At 47.4% G+C, this 12,698-nt stretch overlaps 1 protein-coding gene across 1 annotated transcript in view; it reads left to right on the top strand.

The window, feature by feature from the left end:
* The window catches only part of NUP210 (nucleoporin 210), a 101,586-nt gene that overhangs the window by 39,830 nt on the left and 49,058 nt on the right, over positions 1-12,698 (top strand). The window contains exon 14 of the mRNA XM_065885175.1: positions 8,828-8,973. Coding sequence (XP_065741247.1) covers positions 8,828-8,973 — 146 coding nt within the window. The remainder of the gene's footprint in view (positions 1-8,827; positions 8,974-12,698) is intronic.

Genomic DNA, 12,698 nt, shown 5'->3' with positions numbered 1-12,698 from the left:
ATAGATATGCAGCAGAGAAACAGAAACAAATGTTAGCTGCAGAATCTAGGGGACAGGTTTGCGGAGCTTCACAGCATGATTTCTTTCTAAATGTTTGGAGAGAAAACTAAAATTCCACCAGAATGGCATTTTTTAAACAGGTGGAAAATACCAAGTATTGGCAGGGATGCAGTGCAGCTGTGAGTAGCAGTGTGACTCGACACAGCCATTTTGGGAAGGATAGTTGGCAAAAGTGACGAAAGCTGAACATAGGTGCTAAGGGCCGGAGGTGAAATCCTGCGCTCCTTGGGACACACCCGACAGGAATGCTGAAATACGCCGCCCAGAGAAACGCCAAACGTGCTCAGAGCAGCACGATGCATCCCACGTGGCCCCACATGGCCCCCGGGCCCGTCACCAGGCTCCTGGCTCCGCGTCCTCTTGCTCTGCATTTAAATGCAGGGAGTGCGGTCCGCCCTTCCTCCGCCGTCCAAAAGGGGTCACACTGGGCTCAATTTGCTGTGACGCTTCTTGCCCGGCAGCCTGAAACTTAGATGCTTTCTGATAAAGTTCGAGAAGCTCCCAGCCACCCGCTGCCGGTTCTGGCTGCCAGAGGGCGAGGCGAGGGTCCCAGCGTCAGGGTGCCCAGGAGGGTCCCGCCCTGGGGGCGTGCGGCTTTCTCTGAGGCTCCAGTGTGGCAGCTGGTGCTGTGGGGGGAGGGGAGGCCCCGGGCCCCGCCGCAGGGCTGGGCTGGAGGTGGTGGTCCTCGCCTCCAGGCTGGCTGGGGGACCGGCGGGCTCTCTGGCCTCTGCCCTGACTCCTGGCGCTCCTCAGGCCGCCCACTTTGTCCCCGTACAGCCACGTGGGGACGCGAGGTTCCTCTGCCCGTGAACTCACGCTGGGACCCAAGTCTGCAGCTGTCGTGTCCGTCTCATCCTCAGAGAGGAGATATCCTGGCTCAGGTCCCGGGCTCGATCCCCTCCTGGCGGCCGTGCTGCAGGGCAGAGACCAGCTGCCCATGTGCCCCGGGCCTCCGTGTGTCCTGCGGCCTGTAAATGGTCTCCTCCGGTCAGTCACCTCAGATAACTTTATGATGTTGGGTGATTTAAAACCTTCATGCTGTGCACTTCATGGAAAAGTGCCTGGAGGCTGGAGGAGCTCTGCTGTTTCCTTAAGGACCCTGATGGCCATCTGGGCCAATGTCACCTTGGCGAAGCTACCTCGGCCAGTGGTCCTGAGGAGCCTGGAACAGTCCACACGAGCCTCCGTGTCAGCAGGGAGGCCTCAGTGAGGCCCTGCACCACGGTGACCTGCTAGCTACACTAAGTGACAATATTAACTAACAACGCTAACTGTACTTGCTGTGCTAGTAAATACTACCTACACTACCTACACCAACAATTCTAACGGTACCAACTGTAGTAAAACTCCAAAAAAATTCAGATAAGATGAGAAAAAGGACAAAGAAAAGACAAATAAAAGAGTAGAGAACAAATAAACAAAACGGGGGTAAAAAGCAAAAAACAAGCCAACTGTGGGTCCAATGCCATCAGGTCACCAAAGGCAGCTTCCTGGGCTACAAAGACCCAAAACCTGGGCCCAGCAGGGACTTCTATAGGTTTTCTGTGAATACATCACAGTGGCACCTATGAGGTCAGAGCAAGAAACGGACCAGGCACAGCTGGGGATAAACCACAGTGGTTTTCTCACTAATCGGTCTCAAGACCCCTTTACTCTTTAACAAACCAACAAACAACCAAAAAAACAAAACAAAAACAAACAAAAAAAGGACCCAAAGAGCTTTCTGTTTATGTGGGTTATTCAAGATTGACATTTACTTTATTCGAAATGAAAACTGTCGGATAATCCAGTGGCCTTTTCATTTCTAGCTTGAAAATCTGTAGTAATTTTTAGCTTTTAAAGACCTCATAACATAGACACTTGAAATATTAAATTCTGTTTCCTTAAACGCTGGTCTCAGAATAATACGACAACTCAACTGACATCACGACACTACAGGAAAATATTCTGTTGCATAAGACATGGTAAGGTAAGTATCTTTATTAAATTTTTGTTATTATGTCGAATACATAGTATTTGAAAACCTGGGATGTTGAGGGGTGATTCCAGACTTCCCCTTGTGGAGCTCACAATCCAGCTAACCCACACAGAGGAAACAATGAGAATAGAATTTAAATAGGAATTCATTGGCCCCAGATTTTCCTTTGGGCTCTGTATTTTTTTGAAAAAGCCTTACTGGCACAAGGATAGAGGCAAGAAAATAACAGGAGGAATATTTAGTCTCTTTGGGAGTTAAAGGAAACTACTATTAAAGGGCTTTTAAAACAACCCAAAGACTTACCTACAAAGAATTGATGTTCTAATTACAAATGATTATTATCTGTTCCAGCGGCTCACCGAGCAGTCCAATAAGACAAAGTGAACAATTTTGCTGGTCTGGAAAATACTGGAGTCTGGAAACAATTGATCTAGGGACGAAAAGAGGAAAACACAAATGCCTTCTGTTTGCCTAGCTCTCTGCGATGATTCCTGTAACAAGTAACTCAGCAAGGACCGATTGGCTTGAGCAAAGCTAGACCTGGAATCCAGGTGTTCTCTGTGTGGTCCTTCCTGCTACACCTGTGGGCCATCCCTGTGCAATTAAAGAGCGCTTCTTCACACACACACACAAAAAAAAGGGAATTCATTTACTATCAATTCTAAGAACTGTCGGCTCCAGGAAGTAATGCATATGAAGAAACTGCATGGAAGACGAGTAGAGACCTGGCCTGGGTGCGAAGGTACATTGTTAACATCTGTGGAGCTGAAAGAAAGTTAGTTTTTTTTGGTTTTGTGTTTTTGCGGTACGCAGGCCTCTCACTGTTGTGGCCTCTCCCGTTGCAGAGCACAGGCTCCGGACGCGCAGGCTCAGCGGCCATGGCTCACGGGCCCAGCCGCTCCGCGGCATGTGGGATCTTCCCGGACCAGGGCACGAACCCGTGTCCCCTGCATCGGCAGGCGGACTCTCAACCACTGCACCACCAGGGAAGCCCGAGAAAGTTAGTTTTCATCTGATTTTCTCCAGGAAGATCAGGAGATTTCTCATCAGAAACCTTGGAGGCTGGATGGCGTGGGCTTGATGTATTCAAAGTGTTGAAGGAAAAAAGCTGTCAACCAAGAATCCTATATCTGGCAAAACTGTCCTTCAAAAGTGAGGGAGAAATTTAGACCTTCCCAGATCAACCAAAGCTGAGCGACCTTTACCACCAGACCTGGCTGCAACGAGGGGCATCCTTCAGGTTGAAATGAAGGACAAAGCCCTGTGAAGAAATTAAGTAAATACACAGATGATTAGAAAAGCTGGTGCTATTGTAACTTCAGTTGGTAGCTCCACTTTTTGTTTTTTGATTTAAGAGACTAATGTATTTTTAAAAAACACAGTCTGTTTTTGGACACACAATGCATAAAGGTATAATTCTGTGACATCAGTAACTGAAAGGGGGTGGGGTCAGAGCTGTACAGGAGCAGAGTTTTTATATGTTATTGAAGTTAAGCTGGTGTAAATTGGCATTAGACCATTATAACTTTAGGATGTTAAATGTAATCCTAAGGTAACCAGAAAGAAAATAGCCATAGAATATACACAATAGGAAATGAGAAGGGCAGTAAAATGATTCACTACAAAAAATCAGCTAAGAGCAAAAGAAGATGGCCAAGCAGGAAATGAGGGACAAAAGAGCCAGAAGGCATATAGAAAACAAACAGCAGAGGAAAACAAATGTCTTTAGTAATTATTTTAACTGTAAATGGATTAAATTCTCCAAACAAAAGGCAGATTAGTAGAATGGATAAAAATGTATGATCCCGCCATGCCATCTATAAGAGACTCATTTTAGTTCCAAAGACACAAAACAGTTGGGACTTCCCTGGTGGCACAGTGGTTAAGAATCCGCCTGCCAATGCAGGAGACACAGGTTCGTGCCCCGGTCCGGGAAGATCCCACATGCTGCAGAGCAACTAAGCCTGTGTGCCACAACTAGTGAGCCTGTGCTCTAGAGCCCGCGAGCCACAACTACTGAAGCCTGTGTGCCTAGAGCCTGTGCTCCTCAACAAGAGAAGCCACCGCAATGAGAAGCCCATGCACCACAACGAAGAGTAGCCCCGCTCGCCACAGCTAGAGAAGGCCCGCACACAGCAACGAACACCCAATGCAGCCAAAAATAAAAAATAAATTTAAAAAAAGACACAAAATTTGAACATGAAAGGATTGAAAAAGACAGTCCATGCCATGCAAACAGTAACCATAAGAGAGCATGGTGGTTATACTAACATCAGACAAACAGACTTTAAATCAGAAATTGTTACAAGAGACAAAGAAAACACTGTATATTCAGTACAGCTGGAAGATAAAACTGTAAACATTTTCACCCCTAATGACAGATCATCAAGATATATGAAGCAAAAATGGGCATAACTGAGGGAGAAATAGTCGGTTCTAAATAATAGTTGGAGCTTTCAATACCCCACTCTCAGGGATGGATAGAACAACCAGACAGAAGATGAGCGAGGAAGTAGAGGACTTGAACAACACAGTGAACCAACCAGATCTAAGACACACGCGACCCCACCCACCAACACAACACACAAGTGCACGTGGGGCCTTCTCCAGGACAGACCACGTGTTAGAGTACAACTTATGTCTTAGTAGATTTTAAAAGGTAGATATCATACAAGGTATCTTCTCCAACCACAGTGGGAGGACGTTAGAAATCAGTAACAGAGGAAAAGTGGAAAATTCACAAATTTGTGGAAATTACATAACATACTCATAAAGAACAATTTTGTCAAAGAAATCACAAGGGGAATTAGAAATTACTTAGAGATGAAGGAAAACGAAACAGGACGTACCAAACTTAGGGACACAGCAAAACAGTGCTAAGAGGGTAATTTATAGCTGTAAGCGCTTGCGCCGCAAAACGGGATCTCAAATCAATAACCTGACTTTGTGCAGGCCTAGAAAACTAGAAAAAGAACGAATTAAACCCAAAGCCAGCAGAAGCAGCTGACACAATAACGATTAGAGCAGAGGTAAAACAGAGAATAGGAACGCAATAGAGAAAATCACCAAAACCCAAAGTTGGTGCTTTGGAAAGATTAGCAAAGTTGGCAGACTGTTAGCTAGACTGACTAAGAAAGAAAGAGGAGACAAACTATTAAAATAGAAGCCAACGCGGAGACATTATCAGTGACTGTGGAGAAATAAAAAGGATTATGAACAATTGTACCCTAACGAATTGGATAACCTGGGTAATACGACAAATTCCTAGAAATACAAAACCTGCCTAGACCGAGTCACAAAGAAATAGAAAATCTGGATAGACTCATTACTAGCAAGGTGACTGGATCAGTAATCAAAAGCTTCCTGACAAAGAAAGTCCATGGACCTGATGGCTTCACAGGTGAATTAAAGAACTAACACTTATCCTTCTTCTAAAAAATTAGAGGGAGCACTTCCTAACTCATTCTGTGAAGCTAGCATGATCCTGATACCAAAGCCAGACAAAGATACTACAAGGAAAGTACAGACCAGTATCCCTTATGCACGTGGATGGACAAATCCTCAACAAAATACTAGCAAACTGCATTCAGCAGCATATTAAAAGGATTAAACACCATGAACAGGTGGGATTTATTCCTGGAATGCATTGTTTCAGTAGTCTAAAACTGATGTGATACATCACATTAACAGAATGTAGGAAGAAAACTGCGTGATTCTCTCAATTGATGCAGAAAAATCAGCTGACAAGTCTCAAAACGTTTTTATGGTAAAATCAGCCTACAAACTGGGAGTAGAAGGAAACAACTACATGAACATAATAAAAGCCATATAAGAAAAACCCACAGCTAACATCAGGCTCCATGGTGAATGGCTGAAAGCTTTTATTTACCCTGAGATCAGGAACAAGACAAGGTTGCCTGCTATCACCACTTCAGCATAATACTGGAAGTCTAGCCAGAGCTATTAAGCAAGAAAAGGAAATGAAAGACCCAGAATTGGAAAGGAAGATGTAAACTTATCTGTTTGCAAATAACATGATCTTATATGTGAAAACCCTCAAGATTCCACCAAAAGAACTCTTAGGTGTAAAATGAATTCAGAAAAATAGCATTCATGTGGAATCTCAAAGGATCCGGAATAGCAAAAACAATGCTGAGAAAAGAACAGACTTGGAGATCTCATTCTTCCCATTTTCAGGACTTATTACAAGTTACAGTAATCAAAACAGAGTGGCATTTGCACAGACTTACAGTCCGGTGGAATAGAATAGAGAGCCCAGAAAATACTCTGTGTGATACTATAGTGACGGATACATGTCGTTACACATTTGTGAAAACCCACAGTATGCACGACACCAAGAGGGAGCCCTAATGTGAACTGTGGCTTCCGGTGATTGTGGTGTGTCAGTGTAGGAGCATCAGTTGTAACAAGTGTACCACTTTGGGAGAGGATGTTGATAACGGGGGAGGCTGTGTAATATATGAGGGTAGGGAGTACGTAGGACATCTCTGTGCCTTTCTCTTAATTTTTCTGTGAACCTAAAACTGCTCTAAAAAAGCCTTAAAAATAAAAGGCAACCTATGGAATGGAGAAGATATTTGCAAATCATATGTCTGATATGGGGTTCATACCTAGAATATATGGGACTTCCCTGGTGGCTCAGTGGTTAACAATCCGCCTGCCAGTGCAGGCAACGTGGGTTCGATCCCTGGTCCGGGAAGATCCCACATGCCGTGGAGCAGCTAAGCCCGTGCGTCACAACTACTGAGCCTGCCCTCTAGAGCCCACGAGCCACAACTACTGAGCCCGTGCGCCACAACTACTGAAGCCCAGGCTTCTAGAGCCGGTGCTTCGCAACAAGAGAAGCCACTGCAAGGAGAAGCCCGCACACCACAACGAAGAGTAGCCCCCACTCGCCGCAACTAGAGAAAGCCCGTGAGCAGCAATGAAGACCCAATGCAGCCATAAATAAATAAATAAATAAATTTATAGAATATATAAAGAACTCCTACAAGTTGACAATAATAAAACAAATAACCTAATGAAAAAAATGGATGAAGGATTTGAATAGACATTGCTCTAAAGATGATATACAAATGGCCAACCAGTATATGAAAAGATCATCTCTAATCATGATATAAATTCAGCATCTCTAATCATGATATAAATTCAAATTAAGACCACAGTGAGATACCACCTAAACCCCTTTAGGATGGCTCCTAGCAAAAAGACAGAAAAAAACAAGTGTTGCTGAGGATGTGTAGATATTAAAACCCTTGTGCTCTGTTGGTGGGAATGTAAAATGGTGCAGCCACTGTGGAAAACAGTATGGAGGGTCTTGAAAAAATTAAACGTGGGGGACTTCCCTGGTGGTCCAGTGGTAAAGAATCCACCTTCCAGTGCAGGCGACGCGAGTTCGATCCCTGGTCGGTGAACTAAGATCCCACATGCCCTGGGGCAACTAAGCCCGCGTGCCATGACTACTGAGCTCGCGGGCCTCAGTGAGAGAGCCCGCATGCCACAGACTACAGAGCCCATGTGCCCTGGAGCCCGGTGCCACAGCTAGAGAGAGAAAACCCACGTGCCACAACTAGAGAGAGAAGCCCGCACGCCACAACTAGAGAGAAGCCTGCATGCCGCAATGAAAGATCCCGTGTGCCAAAACTAAGACCCGATGCGGCCAAAAAAATAAAGAAAAAGACAGTAAACATGGAACTGCTATATGATCCAGCAATCCCATTTCTGGGTATATACCCAAAATAATTGCAAGCAGAATCTTGATGAAATACTTGTATGTCCATGTTTATAGCAGCATTAATTCATATAGACAGAGAGTAGAATGGTGGTTGCCAGGGGCTGGAGGGGGTGAGCGTTGGGAAGTTATATTTGATGGGTTCAGAGTTTCAGTTTGGCGAGATGAGGAGTGGTCTGGAGATGGGTGGTGGTTCACATCAGTGTGAATGTACCTAATGCCACTGAACTGGAAACGTTGTTACCGTGGTAAAAGTTTGTGTTAATGTGTATTCTACCAGAATTTCTTTTAATTAGTAAAAGAGGGAAAATATTTACCAAGGATTGGCAGGGATGTTTCACAGCCACTAGAGGCAGCGTAAGTCCATCAGCCACTTTGGGAAAGGTAATTGGCGATAATGAGGGAAGCTGAGCACACACTCCCACTACCTGCACTCCCACTCCTCGGGGTGCACCCCTCCGAAGAGGTGAATACGTCCCCAAAGAAACACGCACACACGCGCACAGCAGCGCGACTCGTCGCAGCCCCGCGTGGTCCCTGTAGCGTGGACAAACCGCTGTCTGTTCACACAGCAGTGTGACGCACAAATGTGAACGGAAGATCTACAGCGTGCGAAACATAAGGTGGAATCTCACCGCCAGTGTTGAGTTGAAGGGGGCAGGTACCAAGGCGGTTCCCTTCGTATGGAGTCCAGAGCCAGCAGAATTCAGCTGTGCTCTTAGAAGTCAGTGAACAGTGGTTTTCCTCTGGGGCGGGGCTCCTGACCAGAAGGGTCCACAGGAGATCCCAGGGGTAGTGTGCAGGTCGTACTGCTTCTTGATCCTGGTCCTGGAAACAGAGCGTGTTCAGCTTGTGGGGGACAAATTGTGAGTTGTGTGCTTACAATGTGTCATGTGCTCTTTGGTATGGGAATTATACTCTAAAATGGTAAGTTAAAAAGATTCGTTTCAAGCCCAGAATGGAAGAGGGCGGTCAGCCTGTCCTGTCTTTCCCGGCAGAGGCAAGGTCTCGGTGACCTTGTGGTTCTCTTCTTGCAGGGAGGCTGCGGCCGGGGCCTGAGCACTGCAGTGGTGTCACGGTCAGGGCAGAGGCCCAGGGCTACACCGCGCTCCTCGTGAGCTACAAGCACGGCCACATCCACCTGAGCGCCCGCATCACCATTGCCGCCTACCTGCCCCTCAAGGTGAGCCCCAGGCCCTGCCCTCCCCCCGTTCCCTGGTGCAAATTATCCATCTGCTCTGGTGAATGTGTGTTAAAACACTGATTGTTCAGAATAGCTTTGGGGACAGCTACAGAGGTGATTGTCAAGCTGAAATTAGGAGTATGGAGCAGGGGCAGGGCCTCCCTGCTGGCAGACAGTGAGCGCCGACATCCTTGTGGATGAAATGATTCCCACACGGATCGGGACAGAGGGGCTCCTGGTCCAGTAGAGACTCACCCTGCAGGGTCTCCACAGAACCCTGGCGTTGGGGGGGACAATGGCCCGGCACGTGGTGCAGATTCTGGGGCCTCGGGGCCTGGGTCAGGTCTGGATGTGCCCCTCACCTGATGCCAGGTAACCGTCAGCGTCTGGGTCCCCCGTGCGTCTCCGTGCAGAAGGCATTTAGAGCGTTCCTACTCAGAGCGTGCTGCCTTTGTTTGACACCGACTCCCGAGTTTCAGTCCAGGTCCAGCACCAACTCTGTGACTTTGGCTGATGTAATTTCCCTGGGCCTCAGTTTCCCTGCCTGTAAATGGGGCTAATACAACACCTGCCTCCCAGGATTGTGGTGACGGTGAGCTGAGCTCACGAACCAAGTGGGCTGAGAACCGTCCCTAGGAGGTACTGAGCGCTCAGTAAGGGTTAGCTGTTACTGTGTGAACAAGGAAGACCTGGCCCTTCCTCCAGGGTGCGGCCAGGCAGCCTCGCTCGGGCGGCCCGGGGAGCGTGGGCCTGCCCCTCCTGTGGGGCGGGCCTCCCAGGCTGGGCCAGTCAGCACTTGCATTTCCCGGGCACCAGTCCCAGCCGCTAGGATAGCTCTGGTCCCCTTGATTTGGGATGCATTTTCTTCTCCCCCTCGGCCATTAGAAGCTAGCTCAGTGACATAAGAATTCTTCATCGCTGCACCCCTAGCCCTGGGCACACTGCCTGATACAGAGCAGACGACAACCAAGGGTTGTTGTGGATTTCTTATTGAGATATAATTGACATATAACCTTGTGTTAGTTTCCTTAGGACAACAGAGTGATTCAATATTTGCATCTGTTGTGAAATGGTCACCACAATAAGTCTAGTTAACATCCATCACCACGCATTGTTACAAGTTTTGTGTGTGTGTGATGAGAACTTTTAGATCTACCCTCTTAGCAGCTTTCACGTATGCAGCAGACCGTTACTAGCTAGAGTCACCATGCTGTACCTCACATCCCCAGGACTCACTTATTTTGTAATTGGAAGTTTGTACTTTCACCCATTTTGCCCCCAATTCCTGCCTCTGGCAGCCACCAGTCTGTTCTCTGTTTCTATGAGTTTGTGGTTTTTGTTTTTGTGTTTCTAGATTCCATTTATAAGTGAGATCATAAGGTATTTGTCTTTGTCTGTCTTGGTTTATTTCACTTAGTGTGATACCCTCAAGGTCCATCCACGTTGTTGCAAATGGCAGAATTTCCTTCTTTTTATGGGTGAATAATATTCTATTATATCTATATATATCTATGTCACATCTTCTTTTTTCATTCATCCATTAATGGGCATTTAAGTTGTTTCCATATCTTGGCTATTGTAAATCACGTTGCTATGAACATGGGGTACAGATTTCCTTTAAAGTAAGTGTTTTTCTTTCCTTTGGATAAATGCCCATAAGTATTTATGGGAATTGCTGGGTCATGTGGTAGTTCTGTTTTTAATTTTTTGAGAAGAGTTGTTTAATTTAGAAGGAGTGAGTGGGGAAATGTGTCCAGGGTTACCTAGCTAGGGCTGAATCCAAGGTCTCCTGATCCCCCAAACCAAAATATATATGAATACCTACTTATAGGTGCCGGTCCCTGCGCTAAACGTTAGGGGTACAACAGTGCAAAAAACCACACAGAAATCCTTTTCCTCATGAGCTGACATTGTAGCAGAGGCAGAGGGAGAGACAGACAGTAAATAAACTAGTAAGTAAGGTATTTTGTATATGCATGCCATGGAAAAGTAAAGCGTTGAAAGGGTGATAGGGAGGGCAGAGGAAGGAAAGATGGCAGCATAAAATTGAAAGGTCAAGATCCTGTCACTGACCAGGACCCTGGAGGTGAGAGGGCTCAGGGAGCAGGGCTGAGAGAAAACTAAAATCCCTAAGGTGGCAGCGGTCATCCTGGGGAGGCCCTGCCACAGCCAGCCGTGTGACGGAGCCTGGGTAGGAGGTTCTTCAGGATCCCTCCTGGGTGCTTGTCCAGATGACCACATGGTCTGATGATCTGGGCCAACCCCTGAGCTCACTGTCCCAAGCTGGGATGTAAGGATGAAGATAAGGAGGACATGTGCCCAATAAAGGTGGCTTCCTGACTGGAGAAATTATAGGGAAAAGAACAGGATATGTGTCTCTTCTCTCATCTTTCTTGTGCCTTGATATCTGTTAAGATTAGGTGTATATGCAAGTAACAAAACGCAAAATAACAGTGGCTTAGTGAATAGAGAGTTTATTCCTCTTTCACATGAGAGGTTTCACACAGGTCTAGTGTGGCAGCTCTGTAGTCATCAGGGACCCAGGTTTCTGTCTTTCTACTTCATCGTCCTAATATGTGGATTTCAGCCTCAAAGTTGCCTCATGCTCTAAGGTGGCTGCTGGAGCTGCAGCTATCACATCTGCATTCCATATAACCAGAAGGGGAAAGAGCTCATCTCTGAGCCGAGTTAGTTTCCTGTAGTAGCCTTGTCAGAAGTTTAAAAGAGCAGCTTCCACCTGCGCCTCATTGGCCGGAACTTCATCTGCTGGCCACAGCTAGCTGTAAGAGACTGGGGAATCATTTCAGCTGGGCAGTTTACCACCCTAATAAAATGGAAGTTCTTTCTCTGAGGAAGAGAGGAGTGTGGAAACTGGAAAGGCAGCTACCAGTTCTTGTCCAGCCTGTGCTTGCCAGTTCACTCTGCAGACAGTCCCTGGTGCTTTGTTAGTACAAGGCTCAGGGTGGGGAGACAGATCTAGGGAAATATCTCACCCTCTGTGCCCTGGGAGGCTGCCCATCTGTGAGGAATGCAGACGTGCAGACAAACACAGTGAGTGTAGTAGAGGTAGCGAAGAGTCCCGTGGGCACAGGTCACCTGTGAACGCAGAAGCAGAAGGAGAGTGTGAAGGCAGGAAGCTCGGCTGGTGGGGCACCAGAAGGAGTGTGTGTATCTCGGGGTGAGCCATGAGACTGCGGAGGCTCCCTGGGTCAGGTCGAGCGAGGGTTAGATGCGTTAGGAGCTGGACGTTCTCATGCAGCCGTGGGCAGCAGGTGAGGTCAGGGAAGGACAGTCACACCCATGAGACCCCTGCTGCTAGCGGGGAGGGTGAGTGGCCGTGTCTTGGAAGCACATTGTAAGGACGCCCCCCACTGGCAGAAGAAAGACCCTCCCCAGATCTAACAGGTGCCACTCGCCAGCCCCCCACCCCACCCCACCCCCCGGCCCGACTTACCTGTAACCTCTTCTGTCTAATTGGCCCGCAGACAGAGGGAGGCTGTCTTGCCAGTTCCCTAACTCCCTTCACGGCCAACACACCACTTCCTCTTCAGCCTGGTTGGCTGCAGCAGTTTGGGGTACATTGTCACCCCACCTGTGGGTTACTCTTTGGGAGCTTGGAGTGCCAGGGTTTGGGTCCCCGCCTGGCTCCTTCACCCCGGTGATATCAGCGTGGGCTGTGCACCCTGGAGCCTCTGGGTCAGCCAGGTGCCGGGGCGGCAGGGGGG

The sequence above is a fragment of the Phocoena phocoena genome, chromosome 10 (genome assembly GCF_963924675.1).
Source record: "Phocoena phocoena chromosome 10, mPhoPho1.1, whole genome shotgun sequence".
NCBI lineage: Eukaryota > Metazoa > Chordata > Mammalia > Artiodactyla > Phocoenidae > Phocoena > Phocoena phocoena.
This window is presented reverse-complemented; position numbering and strand designations above follow the sequence as displayed.